A 27,806-nucleotide genomic window follows, 5' to 3' on the forward strand; every position below is an offset into this window, starting at 1 on the left:
TACATTTGTTAAGTGTTTGTGTGTTTTTAATGACATACTGCACTGATTTTAAATGTAATGTTTCCAATCAAGAGTTTGTTGATTGAGGTATTTTTAATTAGTCTTTGGTCGTACACTTAAAGGTGCAGTATGTAAGAACTGGCCATCTGGCAATTCATACTCCAAACAAATATACTACTACGGTGACTGCTAACTGTAGCTTATCAGCTCAGTTAGCCACGCAGCTAGTGTTACAGACTGGTTGGTCTTGTTTACATCACTAGCTAAGAAGTATTGGCAGGGGTTAGCTGGTTAGCATGCTAGCTTCTGTAGATATCTCTGCAACACAATACAATGACATCTTTGGCCCAGTGGCGAGGACAAAATGTGACATTTCACATTTCTGCAAAACACGGATACATTTGAGTTTGCTTGTGCCATGCTATATGTGTCACATACATTTCTATAATACGTTCACATTACATGTATATGAGCTGACTTTCATGTAGGTAGGTGGGGCATTACAGCAAGGTGAAAGGAGCTGCCAAACCAGAGAGCACTGTTTGAGCTGTCATTTCAACATTTGTAAACATGAAACCATGGACATTTTTGACGAGGCGTTGAGACAGTTTGCAGCCATCCAGTGGGGGCAGAACCAGGTAAGCCAAAATATAGTTGTTTCTCAAACAAATCCAAGTGGGGTTTTTTGCCTAACCAGGTCATAATCACAGTGTTGTCACAACATAAAATTGAACATTGAACCTGAAGAAACGTAAAGTTGCAAAATAAAGAACCTTAAAGTTTCAACACATCCGTGGCCTGCAGGAACATACATTTCCAACATTTATTCTGGTGATTCGGTTCATTATCCATATCAGCCAGATCAGCATAGCGTATATGAGACAATGGATTTCAACCTTTCAACACATCCTACACCGAATGTTTCCTAAACCAATTTTAACTCTCATTACAAGGCTAGCTAATGGTTACCAGTCATTTCAGCTGACAGCTAAAGTTCATAAACATCATTTTTCTCCTAAAATACAGATTTGGTGGTTGCAGTCCCACTCCTAAAACTGCTACAAATACAGTGAACTTAGCGAGACTGTGGGGTTCACCGCCACATCAAACGGTGTGAACCGTAAGCAGCAGTGATGAGAAGGAAATACCCACAAAATGATGTGTACTCCCAGTGTGTTGAAACACTGCACCCGTGAAGCATGCTGGGAGTGTGGGTATCTCTCTCTCTCTCTCTCCCAACAATGCTTATTTTTGGGTGTGGTATGACGTCCTCAGGGCAAATTATTGCTCTCTATATTGCAGCAGTAAAGCTGACTGAGAGAAAGATTCAGTGTGTGCATATTTCTTCCATTTAATATTGCTCTCACTTTACCCTGAAGCTGAGTAAATGTTTTTTTGGCAAGTAGACACTTTTTTTTTCTCCCTCTTTAACAACTTGCTTTTATGTTTTTATCTAAAGGTATCATCTCAGTTGAGACTACCGTTTATCATCAGCCTTGTTAGACTGTTAGTGTTCCACTTGGAGCTCAATGGAGCTCCTTTAAAAAGGACCGTTTTCAAAAGGTATTTGTCGTTAAAGACATGCCAACATTCCTGTATTACACGTGTCACTGCATCAAAAGCCCTGAATCCTGCACCTGCTGATATGGTGACAGACTAAACAGTAACAAGAACGATTCATTTGAGATCTAAGACCGCTAATCCTCCTCCTTATTGCATCAAACGGGGATGATGAAACCAAGAAAACAAACAATTTTTTTTTTTTTTTGCTGCAGTCTTTGACATCAATGTAGGAACGAGTACACAGAAAAAGGCTGAAAATTATCGAAACGATACATTTTAACCATCATAAGACTTAATTTAGTAGATTTTAGTGTTTAACAACCTAATAAAAAAAGCCTCACGGTCGCCTTGTGAATTCCTCAACTTCAGAATTTCTAATTAGACAGAAACGTATAAAAGGTTGAGCCAAAACTGAATACACCAAGTATTTCTTTGTGCAGGCCTCCCTTCTATAAAGGACTGGGGGCAGGTTTACAACAGAATGAAGCACTCTGGAGTGTGAATGCAGCCTCATGAATGAAGCTGCTCCATCAAGTATAAAATCCTGAGGATGAATTTACTAACCTCACTTATTAATTGTGCGTTTTTCACACAAGTTTAGTCTTCAGTTATAGAAAGTCAACCCATTCATAGAAATAGGCAACTTTAAAATAAGTTTTTAACATGATTGTCTTAATGCATTTATCCAATTTACCATAACTTTGTTAAGTTTATTTAGTGACTGTCACGTTGTCAGTAGGAAAAATTGACAAACAAACCTGTAGGAAGAGAGAAAAGCGTCATTTTGAGGACTCATTAACAGTATAACTAAGCAACAATCGTTCCAGACTATTGTCAATTAATTACGCTACAGATGCATGTATGGACCCACTGCCTGAAAGGCCCCAGCTGTGACGTGTATTAAGATGTGTGTATGAAACTCAAATGAAAAGGTTAGGATTATAATACAGTAACGTCAAAAGTAAAGCCACAAGATGCACAGTTATTTGAGTCAGACCAAAATCAAATAATAAGCCATTTTATATTTATAACAAGAAGGAAGGTATAACTCTATTAGACATAACAATACAAGACCATAATGTTTATTATGGAGATTTCCTGGGGAGGAGCAGAGGAGCAATATTCTCTCAGGGGTCCGTCATTTTCTCCTCACGTCTGAGGCGATAATTTGGACAAATACAAACAGAAACACATTGCTGGTAAAAAAGTTACTTTATGTGACAAGTTCAATAAAAGTACGGACAGTTGTCACAGTGTTATGAGCAGACAGACGTATGCCAATTAAAGAAATTCTGCAAATAGCATTCGAAGAAAGTACTCAGATCTTAAAAGCAGTCATAACACAATATAAAAAAAAATACTTTGTAAAGTAAAACTCCCCATTTGAAGGTTTACTTATGTAAAACTGAAAAAGTATTATCAGATAAATACACAAAAAACAAAACAAATGAAAAGCAGGCTACTTATATTATATGCCTTTTATTAATACAGAATGACCCCTTTCAAAATCATTGTATACTAATTTTAATATATAATATATAATTAATCATTAATTATATTATATATATATAATTAATATATATATATAGTTTTAATACATCTGGAAAGTAAAACAGACTCATTCTGTCTTATCTTATACATCTCATTATTTCTGATCCATTAACATGTTCGCAGCAAATCACTTCTTAAAACCCACTTTTACAGACTTACTTTTATTTGAAGTCGCCCTTTTAAATTGATTTTTCATCTTTCTGTCTTTTTATTCCATTCCCTGCTCTTGGTCTAATTATGTTTTTAATTCCTCTCATGTGACGCCTTTTTTCTTTTGTCCTTATCTGCTTTTATTTGTTTATTTTTAATCTATTTATTATCCTTTATTCTTTTTTTTGCTCTTAGTCTATTTATCTGTTTTTATTCCTCTCATGTGATGGTTTTCTTTTGTCCTTAATTGCTTTTGTTTATCTATTTATTATCCTTTATTCTTTTCACTGCTCTTAATCGCTTTCTGTTTGTAATTCCTCTGATGTGATGTCGTCTTTTAATCTCTTATCTCTATTTCGCATGACTTTTCCTCTCTCGTTCTTTGTTTTATGGCTTTTATTACTTTTACTTGTAATGACTCACATCGTCTTTTTGTGTTTTTTACATTCTCTGCTCGGCCTTCCTGTTTTAACTCACCTTAGACTCGGCTTCCTTGTGTTTGGCTCGACTGTTGAGTGTCTATTTCTGTAATATTGCTTGTCTGTTTGTAAACTCTGCTTTTAGAATAAACTCTATTATTGTTTTAATGACGGTCTAGGTAGAGCCAACTGAACTACTTATACAAGCTTACATTGCTGAGAGGTTTAATCATTGCAATGCATCATATTTTATCTGCTGATCACATCGTTTGTGTGTTAAATCTGAGTGTGCCGAGTCTCCTGTAGCTGCCAGAAGGAGCAGAATAAGTATTTAAGTACAGAACTTGAGTAAATGTACTTAACTTATCTCCAGCACACTCCCCAGCCACTGTAAAGAGCCTGAGTTCAGATGATATTCACGCCTGCACAGTTTTGATGAAATGGAGACAGACAGTGCTGCTGCTCAGCTGAAGCTTCCTCTGGTTTTAGCGCGCTATATTCAAAATAAAATGACGCGTACTGTAGTATGCGCCAATGCCAACGGAGGGGGGCGTCTCCAACTATTTTGTTACAAACACGAATCCGGAGTAAGGAGTCTTTTTCCTGGGTATGTAACAGCTGCTTAAACTAAATTATATTAACAGGATTGCTGCTTTAACAAGCGAACGGTGTTTGTATTGAATCTGAAAGCGTTTAGTGGCCAGCGGCGCCTTTTTGTGCGCGTAAATGAATCGGAGGGGGCTTTTTATGGTCGTAAACGTCTACAGAAGAGGCAGAAACATAACGTGGTAGATGGCCAAATCTGCAGGACGTCATTTTGTCGGCTAGTAAACAATCTCCCTCAGGGCTGTGTGCTGGTAATCGGAGGCATCCCGCTGTCTGGAAGTCGAAACATTTCGTCTGCAGCGTTGTGTGAGCATGTAACGCCAGTGGATCTGTAGGGGGGGGGGAGGGAGTTGTTGTGGTGAGGACAGGTTAGACATTTTACTCGCGACTATTGAAGTAAACAAAGAATATGATTTGTAAAGGAGCGCGGTCGTCCTCTCTGCGGGGAAAATGGGGCTGCGTGTTTGGAGACGAGGAGGGGGGGACGCGGGGAATGGCGAGGCTCCGATGTTTCCATAAAGCGACGCCGTAGTTCCCGTTTCGTTTGACTTTGGCATTGTTTAGTAAGGGCAACCCGATCAGCTCCCGCCGCCTACGAAATAAAAATAAATAAATAAAAAAGATGCAGCGTTCAGCCGTCTAGGCCCACTTCTTCACCGTGCCCCGCCAGCGCTCATGCAACGCGTCAATTACCAGATGATGCGTTTTAGTGCCGTGAACCTTTTGTTTGGAGAGTGCAGCCCTGCACACGTCGACCGACGCTGGCTGCACGGGGCCGGCTGATCCTCTCCACAGCCCGCACTGCGTTGTCTTTGCATGCTTTTGCACAAAACTTGGGAAAAAAACATACTTAAGCTGTCGAAAAACACCCGTGTATTGTTGGTGTAAAGGCGTCAAAATCAGCTGGGTTCAGTCTGGATGGTGTGTTTTGTAAAGAGGCACGCGATTATGTGGGGAAAAACAATCGGGGTAGTGGAGTACTGTGTATGTATGTGTGTGTGTGTGTGTGTGTGTGTGTGTGTGTGTGTGTGTGTGTGTGTGTGTGTGTGTGTGTGTGTGTGTGTGTGTGTGTGTGCGCGTATGTGTGTGTGCTGCAGCCTACGTCCGCTGCTGAATCCTCCACCCGGGCTGGAAGGAGGAATCCCGGGCTGGTGTAGCAGCTCCGCCTGTCGTGGGCGATGGTTTATTTTGGAAGTTCCACCTTTTTGGGATTTGTAATGATGGTTGCATGCAACGATTGGCTGATGTGTCCACAAAGAGGAGGGACCCGAGCGCACAGGCAGACTCCCTCCTACAAAGTCACGTGTCTGCAAACTCCAGGAAGTAGATAGTTCAAGTGGATCTGATACATGTAATAGGCAGGGCGCTCAAACTGTGAACAACCATTTGGTATTTTGCATGGTTAAAGGTGCGCGATGTAGTTTTGTGGAAGAAATCTTCCACCTGCCCCCCATTCGGTTTCATATAAACCCCACAGTGTTGGAAGGATATTAACAAGTTGATTTCATAAGTTGTTCAAAATAGTAGAGATAAGATTCAACTTAAAAAGGAGCACTATGTAACTCTGCGGACAAAATCTTAATCAGAAGTCAAAGATCTTCATTGACTGATTTTTTTAATGCCTAAACAAACTAAATAAACAAACTCTCTTCGCTTCCATGACTGAATAAACTGAATAAACTGACCTTAAAGGAGAACTCAACTTCATACTGTTTTACTTTGTTTATATGTGGCGGACCCTGCCACCTTTCTACTTTCAAACAGTGTTCTTGGGACCTTATTTTCCTCTGAGAACAGCTTGTTTATTCACTTATGGAATAAATAAATATTTCTGAGTTTGTATTATTACCTCATTAATACTGTAAATATTAAAATTCTGAGTTTGAATTTCTCCTCCAGAACGTCATAGTGCCCTTTTAATGCAAGTCTAGTCGATATTGTGTATTATGTTGTATTCTTGTATGCTTTGTTGGACTGTTGGAAGTAACTAGAAAGTGAATTTCTCTCTATATACAGTAAGCTATATACATGTATGTAATATACACAAAGCTGGATCACCAACTGGACAAAGTTGGCAACAGGGCCCCAAATGTCCCCGGAGCTCAATGTGTGCATTCATTCTTTTTTAAAATAGATCCCCTGAAAATGTCTTTGACTTGTAGAGAAACACTGTGTTAAAATATAGTTGTAATATCTGCATTAGCATTTTTCCTAAATTAAATTGTGTTTCCTCAAATTGCCACAGAACAACACACTGCAGAAAACTCAGGGCCATGAGATATTTCAGTTTAAGAGTAATTGTTTTGGGGGTCTTTGTGCAGAATATTATGAAGCTGCCAAGTAATGTGCACGTTGTACTTCATGGAAACTTGAAGGGAACGGGGCCCAGCAGTACGTTTTTGTCGAAAGCTCCCCCATAATGTTAGTTCAGACATGAAAATACAGGGATACACACACACAAAAAAAAAACACAGTTGTGGCTATGGTTTTGCAAGTAGACAGTATTTATTCAGTATTCATTATTGAGTGAACAGAGATAAACAGATATAATTAAAATCACAGAATGTACATGCATGTTAACAGCTTCTCTGTTAAAGTGGGGTATGTAAATAAAACTGACCTTGTTGCTTCACCGTCAGAGGAAAGATCTTCTCACTAAAGCCAAACACAATGGTAACAGATGCATGACTACAATTATTAACCGTCACCGCTGTCATTATTACATGGAAAGGCGGGGGGAGGAGGCACAAAGTGTACTTTTCCAACACAGTTTTGATAAATAAATGTTTCATACACTGTTGCTCCCAATACATAATCCAACAATTTTCTATTGTTATTACAGAAACAAAAAAAAAAGTCTCTCTGGAATATGTTTCAGTTGTGAAGGAGTCTTGTTATGCAGATATTACAGTCCTGGAATGTCAAAGATGAAGTATAACTTAAAGACAGGACGCATTCACATTACACCACAAAAACAGTTAACTAGTGTCCACACATACCGCGTTACAAGCGGGACTCCTCTGCTGGCATTGTCGCGCTTCAAGTCAAAATGGGCGTGCTTGGTTGCTGCGCGATGAAGCCTTGATTGACAGCTCGAAGTCACAATCCAGATCCATCGCCCCGCCCTTCTGTGGACCCTCTGAACTAACCGACCAATAGCATCCGTGGGGGGCGGGGCTATATCTGAAAACCCCGCCTCCCTCCACAGCTAACCGAACGGAGATTGTTTTCCTCGCTCGGGGGGAGATTTTCACTTTGCAGCCAACAGCTTGAATTGTTTATTTTAATTCGCACGCCACTGATAAGTTGCTTTTAGCACATACGCTACTTTGGTACCTTTCCCAGTCAGAGGTGTAGCGATTTACCCACAGATAACGGATTATCAAAGCATCACTGGGATCTTCTGCTTGGTCTTTAGGAGAGGGGTGAGTTCAGCTGAATTCATTCAGCAAGCTAACACAGCTAGCTACCTACCTGCCGTTAGCAGACGTTTTAAGTAAACCAAACGGGGAATCGACGTGTCTTTGCATGTCAGTCACTCGTAACTAGACCTGATACGGGCACTCTAATAAATCGATAGCTAATGCTTGCTTCTTAAAGCCTGTTTCAGCTACAGCGGACCAGATCGCTAATGGTTAGCTGCATGTGCTTCCCTGCTAGCCCCGGACGGTGCTCGGTGTCGGGCTACTCATGTTGTTTACATTAGCTAGCAGCTAACTGGCAGCTCACAGCCCCTGACGACAAAACAAGTTCTCGGCGTGGATAATAGAAAAAAACCGCATTGTTATACTTTAAAGATAGGTGGCCACTCAGACGGCTGGCAAGTCAGCTACTTTTCGTGCTTACCTGCTTGAAATGGAGTGTAATTTGCTGCACTCCTGCGCCACGCTCTAAATGGCGGGCGTGGGGGAAAGCGTCGTGCTGTAACTCGAGGTCGGTGCTTGTGTTGCCAGGCCATAAAGGGGATGGTGAATCGCTGTTGTCGGCTAACGACTGTTAGCATGTAGCAGACATAACCGTATTTGCCTCTACTGCGTGAGCATAACGTTACTACACCAAGTGAAGCTGAGCTATCTATAGATACTGCAGCCTCGCTTGCTTTGGCGGAGGGTTTTTGTTGGTGAACGGCTCAGTAGAGCTCCGCTGGCGGAACACGGAGCGATACTAGCACACGGGCACTTCAGTTTGACAGCCATCGTGCCACTTTTTGCTCGATATTTTGGTTTGAAACGTCATTTATTGTCCCTCTCGACGAGTTTCGAGCTTTGTCTCTCCGTTCATTCAGATGATTAGGAGTTGTTGCTGTCTCGAGGAAGTTGTGAATGGCAGACCGACTCCCACGTTCCCACAGCACCTGTTTGTTGCATCGGTGACGTAGGCTGTCTGTATTTCATTGGCTACGGAGACTGCGAGTTTTACATTCAGTACATGTTAACATTGAGATGCATCAAGATGAGCCTCGCATTGACTCCTCGCCTCAACTCACCGACGTTATAAGAAAGGCGTTGATACACAGAAATGCAGCATTTTAATAATAGTGCAGAGCAGCATTGTGCAGGATGCGCCCATTCTGTTTCATATAAACTCACACTTTTTAGAAGGATATGCACAAGAGATTTGTATGAAAGGCAACAATCCCATCTCTGTTTGTCTGCCTTACTTTTGAGCAAATCAAATTTAACCTTATTTCCCAAAGAAAGACATTAGTCACACAAAAAATATCAAAATAAAACTGCAGAGACTGTACTAATAAAAACAAATATTTACATAGTTGTGTTCTGTCTTGTATATTGCCTCTCCAATCTGTTTGTACATACAAGTGTCTTCATTTCACAGCTCAGATATGCAGATATGAAAACTTTTTACAGTGCACAATGCAGAAAAATGCTTGGAGTAACTTTAAATTCTTAAACTCCCAGCAAGAGTCCCTGGTTCAGTGCATTGATGTCATTTTGGACAATAAACTTTATTGTTAAACTGTAAAGTATCCTTTCTTCATCACATATCTTTATCATAAGTTAACAAGATAACCACATTATAGGGACAATGCAAAAATGTGTGTATATCGGCCCATTTATTGACAAATCTGAATATTTTGATATTCAGTTTAAGTATTGACAACAGCCCCAAACATTTTAAATAGGTGAGGCTCTGTCCCACACTGTTCTCCACCATTTCTGTGTTTGTGCTGATCACATCTGCAAGTTCAAATAAAATTGTGATCAGACGCTTGAAGTCTTCCGTCAGTATAACTTTGGCATAGTTCCCCAAAAAGAAAAAACATACATAAGTATAGCACAGACTGAAACTGACATGCGCTATCAGAGGTTAGTAAATCAATACAAGCAGTTGACCTCTGTAGACCCTCAGGCGCCTTTGTGCCGCTAAAAGCATTAGATGTTTCATTGGCTATATGGTCAGAACCCATGTTATAATTCACCTCCTACGCCAAACAACAGAAGTGGATAGCTGGCACTGTGTGTATCCATAAATTCACAGCTGAGGGGGAAAAAATGATTGCCATATGTTCCCCAGCAAATTATTGAATGAAATCTGGAGGCTGATTTAATGTTTTCTGATAACTTGACAGAGACCTGCCAGTGTGAAATAAGGTCCATATGCTCTTTATCTCCAGGTCTCTCAGCTCTTACAAGTATGAGTTCATAATGAAGCGGCGACTGGAGGATCAGGAAACGGTTTTTGCGTCCCAGCAGCGGCGCCTCGCTGGCAACGCCGAGGCTTTCCAGCATCGTGTCCTGGCCCCTGCTCCAGCCCCAGCTGTATATGAGGCCGTGTCTGACAACATGCAGCCCACAGCAGGCGTCCAGTACTCCGTCCCCCAGGGATACCAGGTATGCTCTGCGTGTCCTCTGCAGATTTGTTCGAAGCTCGCTGTGTTTTGGAGTCAAAACTAGATCAAAAACAGCAGTTTAAAATTGCCTGTCGCTCGTAACTCAGGCTGTCATTTTTGGCTTTTCCTTTTATGACACGGTCATACTGCGAGCCATCAGACTTCTTTCTTCTAAAGTATTATTCATCACACCATTGTGTCTGCTTTCTCAGGTTCCCACCGTGGCCCAGAACAGTGGCGGTCATGGGCATACTCCGAGCCCAGCCGTCCATGGCGGGTCCCACCACCACAGCCCGGCAGTCCAGTCCCATGGGCCCTCAGTGATGTCAGGGCACAGCCATACAGCTGCTCCTCAAGCCTCTGCACAGGGCCAGCAGTTCCAGAGGCTCAAGGTTAGTCAGCCCATTTTATTTTGGCAGGTTCTTACTGTTGTTCCATCCCTCGTAAAAACCTGCAAAGTCAGGCAGTTTTCATGCCAAAGAAAAATATACAGATATTATTAGAGGTTTTAGGCAAATTTATGTATTTTTAGACACTTGGATGTTTAGTTGATTGATTGGTTGCTGTTAGTTTGAACTAATTTTCTAGTTAGTTTATCTTAATCACAAAAAAATCTGCCTCATGCATGGTCTTTAATATCAGAATCAGGGCTTTGCTGCCAAATATGTAGAAGGAAAACAGATTAACAGATTGATGAAATTGACTTTCCCCTTCTCTGTCCCAAAGGTGGAAGATGCTTTGTCCTACTTGGACCAAGTGAAACTGCAGTTTGGCAACCAGCCTCAGGTCTACAATGACTTTCTGGATATAATGAAAGAGTTCAAGTCTCAGAGGTGAGGCCGCTGTTTGATTTTCCTTTAAAATACTGGGAGCAATTAGAGTGCACACCCAAAGTCATTTCTAGTTCAAAATGTGCATTTTATGAGTTCTTGCCCTTTCAGTCATACTTTGGACAGTGGTCATGGCACAACTAACTTGCACAATGCAGCACTAATTATAATAATACTAAAAATGAACTTATCTGCAACTTGCAGTCAGATTCTTTTTGCAAGATACAATATTGTTTTAACCGGAATGATTCCTAAGTCCTAAGGTTTTAGAGCAGTCCTTCAATAGTGGAAAAAGAGTAATAATTATATTTTCCCTGTCCCTGTTTGCCGAGACTGAACGTCTGTTATCCCTGTCACAGATGGCAGCTGAAAGTTGGCATTTGTTCAGAACAATATGAAGTTCAAAGGGGGCGAGCTGCTCTTGCTTTGGTAAAACTCTTAATGCCACACAATGTCGGCAGCTTTTGAATGCACTCTGAGTCACATCCCAGGTATAGTAGAATGACTGTTCAGACGAGACAGATGCCGTCGCAGATTGGGAAATACTTCACACAAGGAGAAAATCATGACTGAATTATAGACAGATATCTATTTTTTCATACATTTATTTATTTATTTATTTTGTTAAGAATCTTACCTGAAATAAATGCATCCATAATCCATAATCCATTCCATTATACATGAAAATTCTAAAAGTTTAGCTGCATAAATGGTCCCACAATAACTAACATGCACATCCTGATTAATTTAAACTATTTATTTGAGCTTTGTTGGACTGCAATATGGGTTTGCTGTGATCGTTTGTGTTTTCACTTACATGTATGAGGTGCTGATAAAGTTTGACACAGTGCAATAACAACATATAGATACAACAGTGCTACGACAATGTACTGTGGGCATAACTGAACCTTCTTTCTTTCAACAACAAAACTTCACAGACTAACAAACTTATATTTTTGGAGTCAGGGTGATGGTAATCATTCATGTTGTTGTAGCAGTAATGATGTTTTGTTTTTATGCAAATTACCAATTTGACTAACAGGAGGACAGCACGGAGGATTTAAATTCACTCCGTTTCTGTTTTTCCAGTATTGACACCCCAGGGGTCATCAGCAGAGTGTCACAGCTCTTCAAAGGTCACCCCGACCTCATCATGGGCTTCAACACTTTCCTGCCGCCTGGCTACAAGATCGAGGTCCAGACCAACGACCTGGTCAACGTGACCACGCCTGGTCAGATCCACCACATCACCCCGCATGGCATTTCAGTCCAGAATATCCCCATAACAGGAACAGCTACCCAACATCCGGCCCAGCTCCCACCTGCTGCAATCACCACTGCTCCGCCCCTTCTGACGCAGCCCACGCCTGCCAAGTTGAGCAAGGTGAGTAATCAGAGTGAGAATTCACGGATAGATGCCAGCAGAGTTATACAAACAAACGAACAAATCTAATGTTTTGTGGTGCGTCATCTGGTTTAGAAACCCCATTAAACCTTCAATGTTGTGGTCTTCCACAGCCTCCTCAGCCCCAGGCACTGACACCGAGCAGTCAGAGCAATCCGTCCATCCCTGCGTACACCTCTCCTCGCTCCCCGCCCATGCAGCTCCACCCGCCACTCAGCGGGACCCCCACTGGGCCACCCATTCAGAATAACCAGCCTGTGGAGTTCAACCACGCCATCAACTACGTCAACAAGATCAAGAACCGCTTCCAGGGCCAGCCCGACATCTACAAAGCCTTCTTGGAGATCCTCCACACGTACCAGGTCAGTAGCTGCAGCTGAATAAAGTATCATTGTGGCTTAAAACAATTTGTTTGTGTCCGTGTATGAGCAAACACATCACACTTAAAGGCTAATTACACTCACAGGAGGCATGGTCTCGGCTGTGTAGTGTGTGATGTGGAGGTGTCAGGGGACATGGTGGAGACTACCTGACTGCTGCTCAGTGTAGCATTGACAGAACTGGCAGTCAAAGTTACTGAAGCCACTGAAGAGGAATAAGTGTTGTTTTTCCACAACTGTCTATCAGGCGTTCTAATGCTAACACCAAGGCAAAGACCGGTCAGCCAGTTTTCTGCTAATCATATTTGGCGCGGCAGCTGATGCACAAAACAGACGTCTGTTTCGTCACAGTTAGAGAGGGGCGACAGAATTCGGCTGAAATTAACTTTCAAATACGAGCAGAGAAATACAAGCTTTTATTCATGGAAAGATCTCCTGTATTAACACATACACAGAACACACAGAATTTATGCGATTATGTGTACAATGCAAAATAAATGTATTTTATGTGGAGTTCTTGTTTATGGCCTCTACTTGACCTCATGTTTGTAATGAAAGTGTTGACCTTCAGTAATGTAACCGTGGCCAAATTCACTTTAAGTACTTTGTAACCTCTGATATTTGTTCAAGGTTTCAGCCCTGACTTGACAATAAAATGTGTTCTTCCACTACAGAAGGAGCAGCGTAACGCTAAAGAGGCAGGTGGGAACTACACACCCGCTCTAACGGAACAGGAGGTGTACGCTCAGGTGGCAAGACTCTTCAAGAACCAAGAGGACCTCCTGTCAGAGTTTGGACAATTTCTCCCTGATGCCAACAGTTCAGTGGTAAGTCATGATATAAAGTAGATCCTTCTTTGCTTTAGTGCAAGTATGGAATAATAGAGTTGCTTTTACTGCGCGTTTCTTCATAAAATTCTATTAACTTCTCAAGACCTGCTAGAATAATCCCACTGTATCTGTAGTTCTTGTGATCCGAAGTTGACTATAGCATGTTCATGTACGTTGTCTTGATCAGTGTTGTCTATTCCCCATAGCTGTTAAGTAAGACCACCGCCGAGAAGGCAGAGTCTGTACGAAATGACCACGGCGGCACCGCCAAAAAGCTGCAGCTCAACAACAAACAGAGGCCCAATCAGAACGGCTGCCAGATCCGTCGTCATTCAACTCCAGGGTCCACACCACCTGTCAAGGTACATACATGCATCTTCATATTTCTTTGTTTTGCGACTGTCACTGTTGAGTTGTTTTTTAAGTTTTTCTACCCGTGTCTTCTCTTTTCTGTTTTGGTAATGCTACAGAAGAAGCCCAAATTACTGAATTTGAAAGACTCCTCTGTGGCAGAGGCCAGCAAGCATGGAGTCGGGACAGAATCACTGTTCTTTGAGAAGGTGAGGTTATAGTTGTCTGAGTTTCATCTTTATGTTAATGTGAAAAGAAAACAGTCAGTAAATAAAAGGATGACGGAGCAAGACGGAGACTCAGGCTTTAAGGTATGTTATCAAGAATGCCCCAGTAATGACAGTAATACTTTTTTAATATTGTTTTATCAAATATGTGCTCTTTAAAGTACATACGAAGTAGACTACCTAGTCTAATATAATTTTAACATGTAACATGTGAAAATATTGAAATAGTTAGGTTAGACTTTTAATTTGACTAAAGATAACTTAGAAATGCTCAACTATTTTGGTCATTTTATGTAGCTCCAGATTCTCCACTCAGCTCCATCACCTACTGTCCTGTTAACCTTTATTTCTCAATACAGGTGCGCAAAGCCTTGCGAAGTGCGGAGGCCTACGACAACTTCTTGCGATGTCTGGTCATCTTTAATCAGGAGGTGATCTCCAGGGCTGAACTCGTGCAGCTGGTGCTGCCCTTTTTAGGGTGAGTGCTCAGTCATCTCACCTGGCAAATGACCTAAGTGTTGTTTTTTTTCTCTACAGTACAGGGTATATATCCTACATATGACAATCACTTAATTCTGTTATACAGAAAATTCCCTGAGCTGTTCAACTGGTTTAAAAACTTCCTGGGATATCGGGAAATGTCCCACATCGAAACATACCCTAAGGAACGGGCCACTGAAGGCATCGCCATGGAGATTGATTATGCTTCCTGTAAGAGGCTAGGCTCCAGTTACAGAGCTCTGCCCAAAAGCTACCAACAACCCAAGTGCACTGGCCGAACTCCACTTTGTAAAGAGGTAAGAGTTGGAATGATACCAGAGAAACTAAACTTAAGAGAAGATACAAAAGGATTTAAAATCATTTGTGTGTAATCAGTGAAGTTTTTGTTTTAACTCTATGATAAATTGTCTGGTTACTGAAACTGACAAACATTTGCATGAAAATGCCTCATGCACTGCAGATAAGATGTGCTATAAAAAAAATTAGATTTTATTGGGGCACATCATCAGACTGATAGAATACTTGTGTGTGGTGTGCTTAAAACTACCGGCCATCATTTCTCACATTGATAAGTGTGTGGAACTTAAAGATGACAGTGTTTTTTTCCTGCAATGCCCAGGTCTTAAATGACACCTGGGTCTCCTTCCCCTCCTGGTCTGAGGACTCTACATTTGTCAGCTCCAAGAAGACTCAGTACGAGGAACATATCTACAGATGTGAGGATGAACGCTTTGAGGTGAGAAGGAAGATTAAAGATTTACAAATTGTCTGTTGAAATGAATTGTTTCAATAGATTTGGCATTTTCCTCTTCTCCTGCTCTTTGTAATGAAGTTACTGAGTGGTGAGCTGCAAACTGTAGATGAGGATATTTAAAAATCAGACACATTATGAGCTTTTTGATTATAATTATAGACTGTGCACACACAGCAGTGGAAATTAAAACAGCTGTGTTTTTTCTTGCCCACAGTTGGATGTAGTGCTGGAGACCAACCTGGCTACCATCAGAGTGCTGGAGACGGTACAGCGGAAGTTGTCCCGCATGTCTGCAGAGGAGCAGGCCAAGTTCCGTTTGGACAACACGCTGGGCGGCTCCTCGGAAGTTGTGCACCGCAAGGCAATCCAGAGGATATACGGAGACAAGGCGCCCGACATCATCGATGGCATGAAGAAAAACCCTGCTATTTCTGTCCCCATCGTGTTAAAGAGGTCCGTCACGATGTTATCTGTTACCTCTCATGTGTTTTTTTCCTTTAAAATTTGCCGATATATGTATTCAGAGGGTTTCAGGTTTGATCATGCAGTTTTAATAGCATGGCAAAGAATCAGAAAGGTGCACACACGTTAACACACAAATGTGTGGCATTCACAAGCTCTCTGTTTACAGAGTGCAGTTAATGTGTGCACACCAGCTTCTTTTGGGCCCAGGCTGAGGTTATGAACCACAGCTTATAAACCCGATAATCCACACAGGGGAGGAGAAGCCAATATCATGTTGGAGTGGTGGTTTTAAAAATGGCTCCTGAGATTTAATATGTGCTTTTATAGACTACATTCTCCATTTCTGCAAAAGGATTTGTAAAGTAGCCAGTTTTTCAATTTGGTTCTTCTGCCTCAAATGCATCAAATTTCAGCAGATGTTTGTGTTTTGTTTTCCTGCGTTTGTGCACTTTACTTGATTTTGTCTTGTTTTCTAACCAGGTTAAAGACCAAGGAGGAAGAGTGGCGGGAAGCCCAACGAGGCTTCAACAAGATCTGGAGGGAGCAGAACGAGAAGTATTACCTCAAGTCTCTTGACCATCAAGGCATCAACTTCAAACAGAACGACACCAAAGTGCTTCGATCCAAGTCGCTGCTGAACGAAATCGAAAGCATTTATGATGAGGTACGTGTCTTTCTTCTATACTTCAGTAAACTGCCAGTACTAACATGAAATATGGAATAAACAGGAGACTGTAGAACCACACCCTCCATTTCTGTGCTTCCAAAATGCTGATTTTGAATTGTTCTTGCTCTGCAGCGCCAGGAGCAGGCCTCCGAGGAGAATGCCACTCCACCCACAGGCCCCCACCTAACGCTTTCATATGAGGACAGCCAGATCCTGGAGGACGCTGCAGCGCTCATCATCCACCACGTCAAGCGGCAGACCAGCATTCAGAAGGAGGACAAATATAAGATCAAGCAGATCATCTACCACTTCATCCCCGACATGTTGTTCTCTCAGCGGGGCGAGCTCTCCGACGTAGAAGAGGAGGAGGAAGAGGAGATGGATCTGGAGGAAGGCGCTTCCAAAAAACACAACGGCGTCCCCGGCAGCGGGAGCCCCTCCAAGTCCAAGCTTCTGTTCAGCAACACGGCGGCGCAGAAGCTGCGCGGCTGCGACGACGCATACAACCTCTTCTACGTCAACAACAACTGGTACATCTTCCTGCGGCTGCACCAGACGTTGTGCTCGCGTCTGCTGCGGCTGTACGGCCAGGCGGAGCGGCAGATCGAAGAGGAGGTCAGAGAACGAGACTGGGAGAGGGAAGTTCTGGGACTGAAGAAGGAGAAGAACGATAATCCAGCCATCCAGCTGAGACTGAAGGAGCCCAGTGAGTAAAAACAGATCAGCCCGCACACGTTTTCTATGTTGTTAATTAACCAGACTGCATTGTGCTTTGTTTCTCATTGAGGACGGAGCATTAAACCTCTGTTTCCATTGACTGTTGGGCCAAATTCCTGCTCTCTGAAAGATTCATTAACATCCCTTTTTTTATTTCAAAATGTTTGTAGCAGAGTTCGTACAAAGTCTTTAAAGTTTGGAAGATGCTTCATTTAAGCGTTATGCTTTCAAGGTCAGAAATAAACTTGAATTTGAGGACGGAGCATAAAACTTTTGTTTCCATTGAGTTTTGGTCCATATTCCTGCCTCTTCACAGATGATTCAAATTACGCTTTTTTTTCTCAAGAGAGCTATTTAAAAAATGTTTGTAGCAGGGTCCGTACAACGTCTTGAAAGTTTGGAAGATGGTTAATTTTAACCGGTATGCTTTCAAAGTTAGGAATATACTTGAATTTGAAAATACACATATAATACACTTCAACTTAATATGAGCTGCTGATAAAAAAAAAAACAAAGTTACAATATACATTGATTGTTTTGAATGGACAATATTACAGGACATCTACAGTTTTAAATGTGAATTAACAAAAGTTGACAAAAAAGTGAGTAAAGAAATATAAAAGTGGATGAAAGCATGAAATCTCCTCTGTGAAATAAACACGGGAATCACTCTGATTTGGGGAAATATAATTGCTGCCAAAATGAGCACCACTTGCCAAAGATTCATTCAAAATGCCGCCAGTGCTTATTTTATGTGCCGATCCACTCATCTGTCTGATGTTTGATCATATTTCCTCTCCCTAGTGGACATTGAGGTGGAAGATTACTACTCAGCCTTCTTGGAGATGGTGAGGAATCTGCTGGATGGAAACATGGAGGCCTCTCAGTATGAGGACTCGCTGAGGGAAATGTTCACCATTCACGCTTACACCGCCTTCACCATGGACAAACTCATCCAAAGCATCGTACGGCAGGTGAGCATCTGTTTGTTCACTCGCCTTCAGTTTTCTAGCAGTCGCATTAAGCCTTTGTTAGCACAGTCATTCAGTAATTCTGACACTTTTAAATAATCGTTTTCCACTCTGTCACAATGCCTTCTCTCCATCCAGCTTCAGCACATTGTGAGTGACGAGATCTGCGTCCAGGTAACGGACCTCTACCTCTCAGAGAGCGCTAACAGCGCCAGCGGAGGAACCATGTCCACCCAGTCTTCACGGAGCTCTGCAGAGGCCATTTACCAGCGGAAAGCCGAGCAGCTCATGTCTGATGAGAACTGCTTCAAGGTAGGGCCAGGCGATACGGGCAAAAAATAAAATCTTTATGTTTTATTTTTTCAAAAACGTTTCTTGTTTTTCACTGAACAAACTTAAAAAAGACCCAGGCATAATTAAATTAAGTGTCTTCCATATCCAAAAAATTAATGAGCCTGTATCAGCAAGATCTGTTATTAATCCAGATATGGAAGTTTGTATGCTGCAGAGAGAAACATCCCACCCTTACCGACTGAGACCATGAGGATTTCTCACATGGTTTTTTTATTTAAATTCTGTTCTCGGGTGTGTTGACAACCAATAAATCTTCTCAGCGCTTCACCACTTTCTAACAAATGATGAGTGAAATGGAAGCAGTGCTGCGAATAGGAGAGAAAGCTGCACTCACCAGTGTCAGATCCTTTTCCTCGTCCAGTAAGAGACTAAAATGAGGTCTAAAATGTACAAATCAGCCTTGTAATGTGCTGTCTGCAATGTGTAGAGCAGCCACCTGTCACCCTCAAGCACATTTCTCTTTTGTACAGTTAAACATCTGATCACGTCATTCAATAATATCCAGTTTTGTGGAAAAAAAATACAGATCTAATTTTGAAAATGACTTTAAACTAAATTACAGTTAAAAAAAAAAAAAGAAAAATCTGTTGTTGTCAGATATGCACTTTACTCAAGTGGAAAGTGAAGTAAGAGATGTTCCACAAAATACATGTTGCATATTTGCCATGCTTTATTGTTTTTACCTTATCTTGGGTCACATAACTGGTAAAAGATGGCAACAAAGATTCTGGATTCAAAAGGGATTCTCACCTTCTGAACCCTGAGGACGTCCTTGCTTTTTAAATCTTTCTCACACTGAATAATTTCACACTTGTTATTTGTCTGTCACTTTGTCAGGTGATGTTTTTGAGGAACAGAGGGCAGGTCCAGCTCACTGTGGAGCTGCTCGACACAGAAGAGGAGAACTCAGATGAGCCGATGGAGGCAGAGGTAAGGAAAAGAATATCGGTGTGAAGGTTTTGGTTGTGGACAAAGAGTTTGGATAAACGCCGGAAAATAACTTTAATTCACAAGTCACACAAATATATACACAACATAGGCCCTTTTTTATAAAATCAGTTAGAATTTTTAAATTCTGCGATGAAAACTGCAAAAAGTTGTGCAAATTCCCACACTGAGGTTTAGTGGAATTGAATGATGTCATGGCCACTACAGCTATCAACATGTTTAATCACACGGTGCAATATAATACAACACATTTTCTTTGTTGCTGTTTCCACATTCCGACTTAAAAGCTCATGAACGCACCAAAGTCGAGAAAAAACTTTCAAACGTGTATTAAGAATCTGTCATAAATTTTGCTTCTGTACTTGTTTTCTTTGTTCACAGCGTTGGTCTGATTACGTCGGACGCTACTTAAACCCAGATTCCACCACACCTGAGCTGAGGGAGCATCTCGCTCAGAAGCCAGTTTTTCTTCCCAGGTGAGCTGTCAAATAAGTTTTTTTAATTGTGAATGTAATTCATTTCCTTTTACTCATAAATAGAGTGACGTTAATGGGCATGATTTCTTTTAAGAGTATCTTGTTCAGTAAGCTGTCCGACACATTTCATCCCATGAAAGTCAAATGCAAAAGTCGAACACGAGTCCTTAAATTAAATTAACTCCAATCGATTTGTTATGACACGCTCCCGCTGCATCTCATTAGTATCTCTCATCATGTTCGTCTTTGCTCTTGTAACCAGGAATCTGAGACGGATCAGGAAGTACCAGAAGGGCCGAGAGCAGCTGGACAAGGAGGCCTGTGAGGGAGGCAAGAAATCCCTGGAAAAGGAGAAAATGGAGTGCATGTTCAAACTCAACTCGTACAAGATGGTCTACGTCTTTAAGTCTGAGGATTACATGTACCGACGCACTGCCCTGCTCCGAGCTCACCAGGTATTCACCGTCTTTTCCTGCTACTGTTATTACCTGGCCTCCAAATTGACATACCTCAGTACTTTGCCAAAAAGATTTCTTGGATGATGAGGTTATACCTCTGAGTTTATTATGTGGCTGAGGGTATGAGATGGCCTGTTAAAACTTTCCCAGCGTATTTTCTTCTGCAGATTTAAAGATATGGAGAAGTAATTTTATTTTTTTCGAACATGTCGGAAACCCTGTCAGACAGATACTCAGTGACTCAATAAATCAAAATCCAGTATTTGAATATAATTGTTAGCAGTTCAGCAAGTTGTTCCACAGTTCTCTATAAGGTGGGTTCAACTCAAGATATGCATGATGTCAAATCTTCTTGTCGTCTTGTCAAAGCAGATACATTAACAAGGGTAAGGGGTTTGTGTTGGAGGCAAATTAACAAAGACTGACAGTCCTCAGTTCAGCCTGTTAGGTTTACTTAAAGTTTGACATGTGGGAAACACATGTATTTTGCTTTTTGCCAAGAGACAGATGAGAAGATTGATAACACTTTCATATCTGTTTGGTAAATATGTAGCTGCTGGGACATTTGGCTGCTCAGCTTCATCCAAAGGTGGCTGTTAACCGAACAGATGAGCAAGTGACAGCAGTACTTTGATCTGATTTTCAACAAGTAAACGATTTAAGCATATTTTTTTTTATTCCTTTAAGTTCAGCACAAACTGTTTATAGTGCCAGTAGCCTCGTGGAGGAACCTAAAATACTGTCAGTTGAATGTTGTTGCTCCAAGTTACCACTGAGGGGAGCTCTAATGCAAAAAACTCAGAAAGCTGCTCAGTCAGTTCGGGCTTGGCTTCACATATACAGTCATGGAAAAAATTATTAGACCACCCTTGTTTTCTTCAATTTCTTGTTCATTTTAATGCCTGGTTCAACTAAAGGTACATTTGTTTGGACAAATATAATGAAAAATAGCTCGTAAGAGTTCAATTTAAGAGCTGATATCTAGCCATTTTCCATGGTTTTCTTGATAGTAACCAAAATCACTTAAGTTCTTACATCAATAGCTATGGCACTGTACTGCCAAAAACACTGCTTTTAAGCATTCCATGTTTTCTTTTCTGTTTGCTTTAAACACATGATACACACAGGAGTTAGTACTTGATTGCGTAACCATTGTTTTTGATGACTGAAGCCATGCGTCTTGGCATGCTCTCCACCAGCTTCTGACATTGTTCTGCTGTCACAGCAGCCCATGCCTGTTGCACAAATTCAAACAAATTTGCTTTGTTTTTGGGCTTGTGGTTCTCCATTTTGAGTTTGATGATTTTCCATAGGTTTTCAACTGGATTCAGATCTGGTGATTGAGCAGGCCAAGGCATGGTGCGAATGTTGTGGTTCTCCATCCAGGCTTTAACTGACCTTGCTGTGTGGCAAGGGGCATTGTCTTGTTGGAAAATCCAGTCATTCGAGGCAGGAAAGAGTTTTCCAGCTGATGGAAGAAGACTGTTTTCAAGAGTAGCCCTGTACATGACCTGGTTCATTCGCCCTTCACACAATTGCATTTGCCCTGTTCCACTCATACTGAAACAACCCCAGATCATCACTGATCCACCCCCATGTTTTACTGTAGGGGCAAGACAGTCTGGTTTGTAGGCTCCTCCAGGCCTCCTCCTAACCAGTAAGTTAGCTGGAGTGGGCATCAACTCAAAATTGGATTCATCACTGAAGAGAACCTTAGCCCAATCATCAACAGTCCAATCCTTGTGATCCCTAGCAAAGAGTAACCGGGCCTTCCTGTGCCTTTCGTTGATGAAGGGCTTCTTCCGTGCTCTGTGTGACTTCAGACCAGCTTCAACAAGTCGGTTTCGAACTGTCCTTGCCGAACAAGTCACATTTCTCGACAGTGCCCACTCATTTTTAAGGTCCCTGGAGGTCTGACGACGATTCCTGACACAGGAACGGACGAGTGCACGGTCATCTCGTGGGGTAGAGAGACGTTTCCTGCCGCGGCCAGGTAGCAATTTGGTAGTGCCGTGTTCGGCTTGTTTTTTCTTGTTGTAATGAACAGCTGTCTTGGAGATCTTTAGTTTTTTTGCTACCTGTCTCTCACTCATGCCAATTTCCAGCAGTGCCAAGATGGCTGCCTTTGTGGCTTCACATAATTCTTTTGTTTTAGGCATTATGTGAGAGCTGACAACTTCTGAGTTGTGCTATGGCTTGAATGTAAGCAGGAAACCACTCTAAGCCTTTGCATGTGCAGTGCTGCTTATGACATGAAATGGCCTCTTATATACCCTGGGAATACAATTAAGCTTAAGAATGTCAAATAGGACATAAAGTATTATGTGATCAGCTGCATTTTTTGTCGTGTTCATTGTATTATACCTTTAGTGGTACCAGGTATTAAAATGAACAAGAAATTGAAGAAAACAAGGGTGGTCTAATAATTTTTTCCATGACTGTAGATAGATACTATATCATTATTGTTATATGAGACCTTGGGTACTATTATATCTCAACAAAGCATAAGTGTTGTCTCTTCCTGGTTGTAAAGGCTGTATTACAGTAAAGCGATGTCATTTTCAGAACTTACCAGACTGTTCTAATTGTTCTAACACCTAGTCATTATAGCCATATTACTTAGGATTATTTATCAAAGTTCTAAGTATAAAGCCATATCTTGTCTGCAGTTCAGCCTTTTCAAACTTAGTTTAAGTTTGACATTCTGGGAACTACATGTATTTGCTTCCTTGGCAAAAGAGTTAGATTCAGACAAGTTAATTAAAGTTTGAACAGCTTGCCATGCACACATACTAAAACATACAGTAACATGTAAACACAGAAATAGATGAGTAATAAATAAAATAAGAATATAATATTAATAGTGCTATTTAAGCACTTTATATGATGCTAATAGCCATAAAGAGGGAAAGAACATAATGTTTGGGCTTTCAAGTGATGAGAGCTCTGATGCAAGAAGCTCAGACATTAGTCAGTGTCATTAATGATTCATTACACTCGTTTAGTTTGTGGATTCAGTGTTAAAGATTTGTTCTCTCATGTATTAATCATCTCTAGTCAATTGAGAGTCATATCCCCTCGTGGTGTTTTCAGTTTTTTTAAGCATTGTAACACCTTAATAACGGGAGTGTCCCATGTGTTTTTCCTCAGTCACACGAGAGGGTGAGCACACGGCTGCACAAACGCTTCCAGGCCTGGGTGGATGCGTGGGTCAAGGAGCACGTCACTCGCGACATGAATGCCGAGACCAACAAGTGGCTGATGGGCGAAGGGCGAGACGGCCTATTACCCTGCACCACCAGCCGCCAGCCAGAAATCCTTCACTTCATGAACATCAACAAGTACCGAGTCAAATACGGCTCGCCCAGCAAGGCGCCGTAGCCGCAGAGAAACAAGAGAGAGACTGAATTCTGGGGGTGTTTGGTCTGAAGTCAAACAGGTCTAGAGGTAGGGACGAGGGCTTATTAATGTGTTTTTAAGGCCGACGTGGGAGCACAATTAAGCTAGCTACCGTGTCTGTTGCACCCGGGGCGGCAGGATTACTGATTTTACCAGCGTTTTTAGCTGGGCCCATTTTTTTCACAGGGCCTTCGGTGCCAAAACTTAGGAATGGTCATGATCCAGTCGTCGCAGACCTGAGCTCTTACCAGCACTCAGAGCCACTTCTCAAACTTCCCCGACCCTTTTTCGACAGAGCTTAGCGACGTAAACAGTGAGCCTGAAAGAGATAGAGTGGTGCTTTTTGTACTTTATCAACGACTGAGCTTCAGTTTAGCTTTCTGACTGACCATTTCGCCTGAAGCCATCAGAGTCAGAGCTCCATCAAGCGTACAGGGATTTCTTAACGATAGTGTTATTCTACAGAATCCATGGAGAACAATATGGTGGACAAGTGCACTTATTTAGGAAGAGGAAAATGTCATTTCAGAAGTTTTGTTTCCCAGATTTGAAGGTTTGGAGGGAGCACAACAAAGTCTGAGAGATCTGGTTCAGACATTCCTGCGTTGAGGCCAAATCACAATTACTTACCTGTCACTAGACGGAAAGAGGGTCACATTTCCTTTTTCAAAACACATGGCAGCATTATTAGAAACTGTGCCTGAGCCCCAAACAGTATTGTCGGGTTAACATCAAAAAGCACTGTTGCATTTATGTAAAAAAAAAAAGAAAGAAAAAAAGACAAAAAAAACTAGCCTCACAACACTGTTTGGTCTCAGACTGTAAAATTGTATAGCTTGTGAATGTCAGATACTGACATGTATTCCAGTGTATGTGTTGTGTATATATATTATATATAGTTCTATTAACACAAATGATCCTCGCCGCCCTGGAAGTCAACCTTTTTAAAACTGCCCTCTGCCAATACACCAGCTTGTACACACACACACACACAAACACACACACACTCGTCTCATTCTGGGAGGACTGTCCACATGCCGCTCACGTTGTAAATACACTGTATATAGTCTCAGACTTTTTATGACAGATCTGTGTTGTTGTGCTAGTAATACTTTCCAAGCTTACTGTGGACTTTAGTGATAAATGGCTAAAGTTAGTATGTATATGAAAAAGACAAATGCAAGACCATTTATTACAGTTTTTACCAAAGGGAGTTGATTATAAAAATAGCTGTTTTCCCCCCTTTGTGTGTTCCTTTATGTCTTTTCTTTTTAATTTCTGTAGTAAAAACATGTGGAAAAGTAGAAATGTATCCAGGTCTTTCAGTTTTTATATATGAAAAATAACATTTTTCTTTTCTTCTGAATGTGACATTTGGTCGGTAAAAAAAATCACTGCCCCCCCTTTTGACAGCCGACACCGTCCGTGGTGATGGTGGGACTCATTTCAAAGTTCAGTCTTCAACGGTCTCACCTCGTGATGCACGCTTCCCTCCCTGGATAGATTTCTGCTGCAAACATCACCCCACACACCATATTTTTGATAATGGAAAAAGTCACTCGAGCATGTCTTTAGTCCCTTTATTTAGACATTATTTAAAGTAATAATAAAAACGACATTTGTAGCCTACAGAGCCCTTTGTGGAGTTGTTTCATTTTTTATATCTGTCTCCTTCAGTCACTTCTGTTCCGTTCACCTGGCCGGAAAGAACATTTTCTGTTCACCGCTTCTCAAACTCACACAAAATACACAAAGATTAGCCTTGGTTTTCTTGTCAGATGTAGTTCTTAAATTGTATTTCGTGGTCCTCAAGACTACAAGAAGCAAATACACCTTATTCACATTCATTAGATCAGTCCAATTAGTAGTATATAATATGGAATATACAGGGTGTCTGCAGGTCCTTAAAAAGTTTTTAATTTTATAAATATTAGCCATTAAAAGTCATTAAAGGTCCAACTTGTGAGATAGCTGATGGACACTTTGGGTACGTAGGTCGGACCACCTTCAGTATTTGACAAGTTGAGAATGAGACTCATAATCAACAAGCTTAAAATTAGACCTTTAAATAGTCTTACATTTGGATTTATATGGTCTTGATTGCAACAAACATGTATTTAATGTAATTTATTCATCTTTAAATTTCTTTTGTCAAAATCAATCAAGCTCTTCTGCATTTCTGATTTTACAAATGTTTGACCCTGCCACTTAACCAAACACTTTATTGTAACTTTACACTGATTAACTCTACTTACTCTAATAACCACAACCCTACATAAAACATGGGACCATATACAGTGTATACTACAGAAGAGGAATGAAGAAAGAAGTTAAACACACTTTAACCCATTCACAGCCTGTCCTGTGCGCTCACAGTAGGGTATCTAGTATCAGGAGAAACTTCAGACATCTAGTCCCGGCTAATCTGGAGCACACAGATTTAGGCAACAAACTTTTTAAAAATGAGATGGAGGATATCTCAGAGAATATTTATCCCTCTGTTATTGGCATATTTTAAATTTGAAGTGAATTTAACTGTCTGTATTATTTGACTGATGAAGACACACATGGCATCGAGACGTTGGTCGTTTAGTTGCCTTAATCCATGTGCTTCAGCATACATCGGACTATATTTCTGAAGTGTCACCTGATACACTAGTTACCTCTTTGTACTTAACCTGAACTGCTTAAATAAGAAACAGGATTTGTCAAAAGAAAAAGGTCTTAAAAAGCATTAACTCAAAGTGTCTGATACCTTTAGACACCCTGATATGTTCCAGTTGTAATCTGTCCATGCTGTTTAAGAAGTTACAGCATTCAGAAAGATTCTCACAAGAAAGGTTTGTAACACAATTCTTGATTTTTAACCACCATAACACCTAACCAACACCAGCTCCAGTGTCTGGTCTGTACATGCACAGTTAATTCATTTTATTTTGAGCAATTTTTGTGCAAAATCTTAGGAGCATTTTATTTTTTATGAAAACCTCACAGCTGTCATTCTGCCGTTTCTTTGTCAGTTTTTTCAAACAGGCTGTAGAAGGTATTTAAAAGTCTCAAAGGCGTTAAGTATCCAATTTTTAAATTTGTAGATTTAAAAAATCTCTAAGATTAAAGAAAAAGATTTTGGACTTTGGATTTAAAAGGTCTTAAATATCCAGGAGATGTTACACACCCATAAACTAAAAAGGGAATTGTTTGAACAGTCAGCACCATCAGACCTGTAGCTAAAAACAGTCACTACTGCAGCTACAGTCACTAGAGAGCTCATCTTCTCAAGTGTCACTTTTGGCCAAAATTTTAATGGATTAATTTTTTTAACTGGTTAATTCATCCATCTATTCTCTGCCTCTTCTCCAGATCTGGGTCACAGTAATTCAATTAATTAAATCATTAGGAATTATTGTTGTATACTGCTGGGAAGTGCTGAAAAAAATTAGATTTAATAATGAATAATTCTATGATGTGCTGTTTTCCATCATACTTTCACCCATATGACTATGAACGTAGTATTAAACTGCATTCTGTGTAGTATTAGAATGTCTTAAACTTTTTTGAGCACTCACCTCCATGGATGTGTCTCCATCAAACAGTCTAATCCCTTTAAATCCAGCAGAGGGAGCCCTCTGACTGTCCACCAACATGAAGCATCTTGAACACACAGGATTTTACTGGATATTAAGCCTGCTTAAAGATGAATTAAAGGCACTTAGAGACTTGACTCCATTACAGCTTCACAGGTTATTAATTAGCTGATTAACAACATTATGACTGAAGATTAACTGCTTTCTTGCCTCCAAGATTATTGGACCAGTGCCAGTTTACATCACAGCAGAAGCAGTAAGCATCAGGACTGATACTCATTTCTATTTTCTTCAAAAAGTAAAAATGTCCACGACAGTAACTTGTGTACTAAGGCCAACAGACCAAACA

At 41.0% G+C, this 27,806-nt stretch overlaps 1 protein-coding gene across 2 annotated transcripts; it reads left to right on the forward strand.

The window, feature by feature from the left end:
* Positions 1–7,527: 7,527 nt before the first annotated feature.
* sin3aa (SIN3 transcription regulator family member Aa) lies at positions 7,528–24,627 on the forward strand. 2 transcript variants are annotated; one of them, XM_073471760.1, is made up of 21 exons: positions 7,528–7,714; positions 9,925–10,141; positions 10,353–10,532; positions 10,867–10,973; positions 12,060–12,354; positions 12,489–12,737; positions 13,430–13,582; positions 13,792–13,947; positions 14,056–14,145; positions 14,523–14,641; positions 14,750–14,960; positions 15,284–15,400; positions 15,633–15,871; positions 16,364–16,547; positions 16,683–17,256; positions 18,072–18,241; positions 18,377–18,550; positions 19,430–19,522; positions 19,922–20,016; positions 20,279–20,471; positions 23,625–24,627. In XM_073471760.1, exons 2-21 carry the CDS (start codon positions 9,956–9,958, stop codon positions 23,853–23,855), a joined length of 3,816 nt encoding a protein of 1,271 aa, XP_073327861.1. In that variant the 5' UTR covers positions 7,528–7,714; positions 9,925–9,955; the 3' UTR covers positions 23,856–24,627. The 2 variants fall into 2 exon arrangements, with proteins under 2 accessions (XP_073327861.1, XP_073327862.1); XM_073471761.1 differs by having other exon boundaries at positions 7,627–7,714; positions 14,059–14,145; positions 23,625–24,625.
* The last annotated feature ends 3,179 nt before the right edge of the window (positions 24,628–27,806 follow it).

This window comes from Pagrus major, chromosome 8 (assembly GCF_040436345.1).
Source record: "Pagrus major chromosome 8, Pma_NU_1.0".
Taxonomy (NCBI): Eukaryota; Metazoa; Chordata; class Actinopteri; order Spariformes; family Sparidae; genus Pagrus; species Pagrus major.

What these genes read in the sequence shown, in the direction of transcription:
- sin3aa (XM_073471760.1), top strand. Translation starts at nt 9,956, where the DNA reads ATGAAGCGGCGACTGGAGGATCAGGAAACGGTTTTTGCGTCCCAGCAG. An exon ending in AAGCCAGTTTTTCTTCCCAG is followed by an intron (nt 20,017 to 20,278) that starts GTGAGCTGTCAA and finishes TCTTGTAACCAG; the next exon opens with GAATCTGAGACGGATCAGGA. An exon ending in CCCTGCTCCGAGCTCACCAG is followed by an intron (nt 20,472 to 23,624) that starts GTATTCACCGTC and finishes GTTTTTCCTCAG; the next exon opens with TCACACGAGAGGGTGAGCAC.